Source organism: Tachyglossus aculeatus, assembly GCF_015852505.1.
Source record: "Tachyglossus aculeatus isolate mTacAcu1 chromosome 12 unlocalized genomic scaffold, mTacAcu1.pri SUPER_6_unloc_3, whole genome shotgun sequence".
Lineage (NCBI taxonomy): Eukaryota > Metazoa > Chordata > Mammalia > Monotremata > Tachyglossidae > Tachyglossus > Tachyglossus aculeatus.
Window position 1 is genome coordinate 7,526,039 of NW_024044830.1, and position 8,084 is coordinate 7,534,122.

Consider the following 8,084-nt stretch of genomic DNA (forward strand, 5'->3'; position numbering starts at 1 on the left):
AGCCCGGTGTAGGCAGGGATTGTCTGTCTTTATTGCTAAATTGTACTTTCCAAACGCTTAGTGCAGTGCTCTGCACGGAGTAAGCGCTCAGTAAATACGATCGAATAAATGAATGAATGAATGAATGAGAAGTTGAGGAATAGTATGTTTTAAAATTGGGCATCCAGCTGGAGTTTGAAATGAATTCCAATCATCCACTTACTCATTTCCTGTCCACATTATTCCCAAGAAATCCAAGTAGAAAATGGCCAATGTCTCCATGGTGACAGAATTCCTCCTTCTGGGTTTCTCGGATGTCAGGGAGCTGCAGTTGGCCCACGCTGCTCTGTTCCTCCTGGTCTACCTGGTGCCTCTGACGGGGAATCTTCTTATCATCACCATCACCGCCCATGACCAGCGCCTCCACAGTCCCATGTACTTTTTGCTCAGGCACCTGTCTGTCCTCGACTTTTGCCTCATCTCCATTACTGTTCCCAAGTCCATCCTCAACTCCTTGACCAACAGCAGATACATCTCCTTCCTGGGTTGTACTACACAGGTCTTTTTATTGATTATTTCTGGTGGTTCAGAGGTTTTCATTCTTACAGCAATGTCCTTTGACCGCTACGCAGCCATCTGCTGCCCCTTGCACTATGACATCATCATGAACCGAGAGGTTTGTGCGAAGATGGCCGCCGCCTCCTGGCTCAGCGGGGGTCTCCACTCCCTGATGCACACGGCTCCCACCTTTTCCTCACACCTTTGCACTCCTCGCATCATCCACCAGTTTTTCTGTGAAGTCCCCCAGTTGCTCAAACTCATATGTGTTGGACAGGCCCAAGCAGAGGTCAGTGTTCTTGTTCTCCGTGTTATTTTGTTTTGGGGCTTCTTTGTATCCATCTTCGTGTCTTATGTCCACATATTCCTGGCGGTGCTCAAGATGCCGGCCATCGAGGGCCGGACCAAAGCCTTCTCCACCTGCCTGCCTCACCTAGCCGTGGTCTCTCTCTTTCTTTTCACGAGTGCGTTTGCCCAACTGAAGCCACCCTCATCCTCCCCATCGACACTGGACCTGCTGGTGTCCGTGTTGTACACAGTGCTACCCTCCACCCTGAACGCCTTCCTCTACAGCCTGAGGAACAATGACATGAAGGCCACCCTGGGGAAGATATTCTCTGTCCACTTCATTTCCGGGGTAAACTGATCCTCTCTCTTTGCTGGGGATGTGTACGGAGAGCTCTCCTTCAGAGAGGGTTTGGCCAAAATGGTCCTCAGTATAGAGCTTTCCTTCTCCCTTCCCTCCACTCCCTCCCTGGCATTCCTAACCCTCTAGATAAGCAGCGCTCAATAAATACCATTAATTGAGTGATTGAATTATTAATTTATTGATTAGGAGAGTACAATGCAGCAGAATTGGTAGACAGGTTGCCTGTGCACAAGAAGCTGACAGTAGAGAGACTAAAACTTGTTATGGGCAGGGAACATCCCTGTTAATTATGTTGTATTGTACTCTCCCAAGCACTTAGGTCAGTGCTCGCATAGCAAGCATACAATAAATACTATTAAAAAGAAGAGATCATGTGAGAGAAGAATCTTCTTGGATATTTGGCAAGAAGGTCAGGCTAAGCCGAAATCCTGAAAACGTAGTAGTAGTAATAATTTTTATTAAGCTCTTACTGTGTTCAGGGCACTGTATTAAGTACTGGGAGGGAATAAACAGATAATAATAATAATAATAATAATAATAATGTCATTTATTAAGCGCTTACCATGTACAAAGCACTGTACTAAGCGCTGGGGAGGTTACAAGGTGATCAGGTTGTCCCTTTGGGGGGGGGCTCACAGTCTTAATCCCCATTTTACAGATGTGGTAACTGAGGCCCAGGAAAGTGAAATGACTTGCCCAAAGTCAAACAGCTGACAATTGGTGGAGCCGGGATTTGAACCCATGACCTCTGACTCCAAAGCCCGAGCTCTTTTCACTGTGCCACGCTGGAAATTATACATGGTCCCCTCCCCAGGGGATGCTCACAATGTAGGATCGCTCATTACAGGGGAACCCATAGCTGTGGAAGTTACCAAATGATCATTTGGGATTTTTATTTTGTTTTGTTTTTATGGTAGTTGTCAAGCACTTACTATGTTTCAAGTCCTGGTTTAAGTGCTGGGTTGCATACACGTTCATTAATGGCAGAGCATTGACATTGGTTGTGGTATTAATGGCACCACCTGGAACAGTGCCAAGCACTTAGAACAATACCCTTGGCTTAGAACGGTGCCTGGCACAAAGTAACCGCTTAGCAACCACCATAAAAAATAAACAAAGAACATTGGAACTATGTTCTATTCCTTTGACTATCAATGGGACCTAATAATGACGGTATTTGTTAAGCGCTTACTTTGTGTCAAGCACTGTCTCTCAAACACCAGTGAGTAGGTATAGTGAATACACAGTCAATGGAGGAGTGAACTGTTGTAGTAGATGAGCCACGTATTGTAGGAGGGGGCAAGCTCCCTTCTCTATATTCTAAGCTCAGTGTGGTCTAGTGGATAGATCCCGGGCTTAGGAGGCAAAATAACCTGGGGTCTAGTCCCATTTCCACGATTTGTCGGCTGTGTGACATGGGGCAAGTCACTCAACCTCTCTACGCTTCAGTTACCTCATCTGAAAATTGGAGTTTAGGACTGTGAACTACATGTAGGACATGGGCTGTGCCCAAACTGATTACCAGCGTGGCTCAGTGGAAAGAGCATGGGTTTTGGATTCAGAGGTCAAGGGTTCAAACCCCGGCTCTGCCAACTGTCAGCTGTGTGACCTTGGGCAAGTCACTTAACTTCTCTGTGCCTCAGTTACTTCATCTGTAAAATGGGTATTAAGACTGTGAGCCTCCTTGGGACAACGTGATCACCTTGTAAACTCCCAAGCGCTTAGAACAATGCTTTGCACATAGTAATAAATGTGCAGTTAATTAATGCCATCATTATTACTATTATTATTATTATCTACCACAGTGCTTAGAACAGTGCCTTGGCATATAGTGAGAACATAAAAATTACCTTAAAGAAGTTCATTGTGGGCAGGGCATGTGTCTGTCAAGTAGGTAGCATTTACTCTCCCAAGTGATAGAGCTCTGCAATTTATTTATTTATATTAATGTGTGTCTCCCCTTCTAGACCGTAAGCTCGTTGTGGGCAGGAAAATGGATTGTTGTATAATACTCTCCCAAGCACATAGTACAGTACACTCCACACGGTAAACACTCAATGAATACGATTAAATGAATGATTGAATGAATGAATGAAGGGGAAGAGGCATGACTTAGTAGAATGAGCATGGGCTTAGGAGTCAGAGGACCTGAGTTCTAAACCCAGCTCTGCCAACCATCCGGTGGGTGACCATGGGCAAGTTACCCTCTCTGAGCCTCAGTTTCCTCATCTGTAGAATAAGGATTCAATACCTGTTCTCTTTCCTACTAGACTGTGAGTCCCAAAGTCCCGAGCAGGACTTTGCTTATCCTGATGAACTTGTATCTACCACAGTAGCTTGGCACAAAGTTCTCTGTGGGCAGGGAACCTGATATCAACTCTTTCACGTTATATTGTCCCAAATGCCTAGTATAGTGTTCTGCACAAAGTAGATGCTCAATAAATACAACTGATTGCTTTAGTAACAAATACCACAATTATTATTAGTAGTAGCAAAAATGTAGAAGGATGAAAAATAGCTGTATAAATCTTAAAAATATGAAATATATGAAAATATGCATAAGTGCTAAGATTAGGAATGCCATCTATATTAAACAGTGGGCTGGAGAAATTGGGGTCCTGTGAACTAATCAGGGGAGGATTTCTGAGGAAGAGGGATTTGACATTGGGGAGACTTGTGGTGTTGGATTGGGATGTGGGTAGGAAGGAGATCAGACTATTAAAGTCTTCTTAAATAATCTGGAGGACTGAATGAGAAGCAAAAATCCTCACCTACAAAATGGGGCTTCTTATCTGTTAAGTAGGTTTCAATTCTGTTCTCCCTCCTACATAGAAAGTGAGCCTTACATGGGACGGGGACCACATCCAACTTGATTAACCTGTATCTAACCCAGGCTTAGACCAGTGCTTGACATTCAATTCATTCATTTTTATTGAGTGGTTAGTGTGTTCAGAGCACTTTACTAAGCACTTGGAGAGTACAATTAAACAATAAACAGACACATTCCCTGCCCACAACGAGTTTGTGATCTAGAGTTGTATATAATAAAGGCTTAGGGCACATGGTAAGTACTTAGCAAATAACATTATCATCATCAAAATATCCAAGTTCACACTAATTTAATTTGGAGTTGATTTTATTTTGTAGATACATGTTCTAAATTAGGATTTATTCCAGAACCCATGGGAAAAGAATATGAAATTCCACTTTGTGCTATGTTCTTTACATTAACATTGAACTACTGTTTAACCTTTATTAAGTAGCTCATAGCATAAAGAGTTCTATTACTGAGATGCAGCATGGCCTAGTGGAAAGTGCCAGGATTGTGGATTGTGTTCAACCTGATTAGCTTGTATCTACCTCAGAGCTTAATACAGTGCCTGGCAAATAGAAAGCCCATTACAAATGCCATTAAAAAGGAGGATACCGAAGGTCCTGGAAGCTGGGGGTCAGCAGGATTCCAAAGGAATCGGGGATCTGTTTGGTCCAAAGACAAATCAGTAGCGGCTAATGGCTATGTGGTTTGAGTATTTATTAAAGCACTTACTATGTGCCAAGCATTATGCTAAGTGTTGGAAAAGAATAGCAGTCTTGCCTAGTGAGAAGAGAATGGGCCTGAGAGTCAGAGGATTTAGGTTCTAATTCTGGCTTCACTACCTCATTCATTCGTTCATTCAATCGTATTTATTGAGTGCTCACTGTGTGCAGAGCACTGTACTAAGTGCTTGGGAAGTACAACTTGGCGACATACGTGTCAGCAGTGTGGCTTTGGACAAGTCGCTTCACTTCTTTGTGCTTCAGTTACTTCATCTGTGAAATAGGAAATAAGATTGTGATCCCCATTTGGGTCACCTGGTTAACTTAAATATACCGAGTGCTCAATGCTTAGCCTGGTACGTAATTAGGACTTAACAAATACCATAAAGAATACACCAGTGAGAATTAGAAAGGGATCCAGGACCTCAAGGGGTTCATAGCCTGATCAACTTGTATCTAAGTATAGGTCTTGGCACATAGTAAGTGCTTAGTTAAAGAGGCAGCATGGTCCAGTGGTAAGAGCCCGGGCCTGGGAGTTAGAAATCATGGATTCAATCAATCAATCAATCAATCGTATTTATTGAGGGCTTACTGTGTGCAGAGCACTGTACTAAGCGCTTGGGAAGTACAAGTTGGCAACATATAGAGACAGTCCATACCCAACAGTGGGCTCACAGTCTAGAAAGGGGAGACAGAGAACAAAACCAAACATATTAACAAGACAAAATGAATAGAATAGAAGTAAAATGAATAAATTAATTGAGTAATAAATATGTACAAACATATATACATATATACAGGTGCTGTGGGGAAGGGAAGGAGGTAAGACGGGGGATGGAGAGGGGAAGAGGGGGAGAGGAAGGAGGGGGCTCAGTCTGGAAAGGCCTCCCGGAGGAGGTTAGCTCTCAGTAGGGCCTTGAAGGGAGGAAGAGAGCTAGCTTGGCGGATGTTGGGAAGGAGGGCATTCCAGGCCAGGGGGATGACGTGGGCCGGGGGTCGACGGCGGGACAGGCGAGAACGAGGCACGGTGAGGGGATTAGCGGCAGAGGAGCGAAGGGTGCGTGCTGGGCTGTAGAAGGAGAGAAGGGAGGTGAGATGGGAGGGGGCGAGGTGATGGAGAGCCTTGAAGCCGAGGGTGAGGAGTTTCTGCCTGATGCGCAGGTTGATTGGTAGCCACTGGAGATTTTTGAGGAAGGGAGTAACATGCCCAGAGCGTTTCTGGACAAAGACAATCCGGGCAGCGGTGTGAAGTATGGATTGAAGTGGGGAGAGACACGACGATGGGAGATTGCAGAGGAGGCTGATGCAGTAGTCCAGACGGGATAGGATGAGAGCTTGAACGAACCGGGTAGCGGTTTGGATGGAGAGGAAAGGGCGGATCTTGGCAATGTTGCGGAGCTGAGACCGGGAGGTTTTGGTGATGGCTTGGATGTGAGGGGTGAACGAGAGAGCAGAGTCGAGCATGACACCAAGGTTGGGGGCTTGTGAGACGGGAAGGATGGTAGTGCCGTCAATAGTGATGGGAAAGTCAGGGAGAGGGCAGGGTTTGGAAGGGAAGACAAGGAGTTCAGTCTTGGACATGTTGAGTTATAGGTGGCGGGCAGACATCCAGATGGATATGCCCTGAAGGCAGGAAGAGATGCGGGCCTGGAAGGAGGGGGAGAGAGCAGGGGCAGAGATGTAACTTTTGGTGTCACCAGCGTAGAGATAATAGTTGAAGCCGTGGGAGCGAATGAGGTCACCAAGGGAGTGAGTGTAAATCGAGAACAAAAGGGGACCGAGAACTGAACCTTGGGGAACCCCCACAGTAAGGGGATGGGAGGGGGAGGAGGAGCCTGCAAAAGAGACTGAGAATGAACGACCGGAGAGATAAGAGGAGAACCAGGAGAGGACGGAGTCTGTGAAGCCAAGGTTGAATAACGTGTTGAGGAGAAGGGGGTGGTCCGCAGTGTCGAAGGCAGCTGAGAGGTCGAGTAGTATTAGCATAGAGTATGAGCCGTTGGATTTGGCAAGCAGGAGGTCATTGGTGGCCTTTGAGAGGGCAGTTTCCGTGGAATGAAGGGGACGGAAGCCAGACTGGAGGGGATCGAGGAGACAGTTGGTGTTGAGGAATTCGAGGCAGCGTGTGTAGACAACTCGTTCCAGGATTTTGGAAAGGAATGGTAGGAGGGAGATGGGGCCATAACTAGAAGGTGAGATGTGGTCAAGAGAGGGTTTTTTTAGGATGGGAGAGACATGGGCATGTTTGAAGGCAGAGGGGAAGGAACCAGTGGAGAGTGAGTGGTTGAAGACGGAAGTTAAGGAGGGGAGAAGGGAAGGAGCGAGAGATTTCATGAGATGAGATGGAATGGGGTCAGAAGCACAGGTGGCCGGAGTAGCACTTGGGAGGAGGGAGGAGAGCTCCTCTGACGATACGATACCAATCTTGGCTCCACCACTCGTCTGCTAGGTGACCTTGGGCAAGTCACATCACTTCTCAGGGCTTCGGTTACCTCATTTGTGAAATGGAGATTATGACTGTGAGATCATGTGGGTGAAGAAGCAGCATGCCTCAGTGGAAAGAGCACGGGCTTTGGAGTCAGAGATCATGGGTTCAAATCCCAGCTCCACCAATTGTCGGCTGTGTGACTTTGCGCAAATCACTTAACTTCTCTGTGCCTCAGTTCCCTCATCTGTAAAATAGGGATTAAGACTGTGAGTCCCCCTTGGGACACCATGATCACCTTGTAACCTCCCCAGCGTTTAGAACAGTGCTGTGCACATAGTAAGAGCTTGATAAATGCCATCATCGTCATTATTATTATTATTACATGGATTGTATCTCACCTGATTAGCTTGTATCGACCCCAGCGCTTAATACAGTGTGAGGCCGGCCCACCATCACATCGCGCGGCCCTGCTGCTCCCTGTAGGATCCTCTTCTCAGAGCGCCTCCAGGAGCGCCGCCATACGAGCCTGGGATCCCAATCCTGAGAGGCCCGCCCGCCATCACACCGCGCGGCCCCTGCCGATCCCGGTAGAATCCTCTCCTCTGGACACCACCGCGAGGGCCGGGGCTCCCCGACCCTCGCTCCCTCCTTCCGTCCGTCCCCGAGCAGCCTGCTATCGGGCGCCCATGCCCCACGACCGGGCTCCTGGCCGTCCCCCGCTCAGACATCTGCATCCCCGCTTGAGGACACCGAGGCCCGAGGCCCCCAGCATTACTAAACGCACCCCTCGAAGCCACCTCCACTCTGTCCAAATCGCCAACTGGGATCGTGGGACATTGTGTCCCCTTGCTTGATCGTGGACATTGTGTCCCGCTGCTTCCATCCCCCCCCCCATAAGCGACCTTTTCGAGGAGCCCCCTCACTCTACCTTTC

The 8,084-nt window shown here is 47.2% G+C and overlaps 1 protein-coding gene across 1 annotated transcript; it reads left to right on the plus strand.

The window, feature by feature from the left end:
• Positions 1-244: 244 nt before the first annotated feature.
• LOC119921615 (olfactory receptor 14A16-like) lies at positions 245-1,183 on the plus strand. The gene has a single exon (XM_038741728.1). The coding sequence runs from the start codon at positions 245-247 to the stop codon at positions 1,181-1,183; it is 939 nt and encodes a 312-aa protein (XP_038597656.1).
• Positions 1,184-8,084: the final 6,901 nt, after the last annotated feature.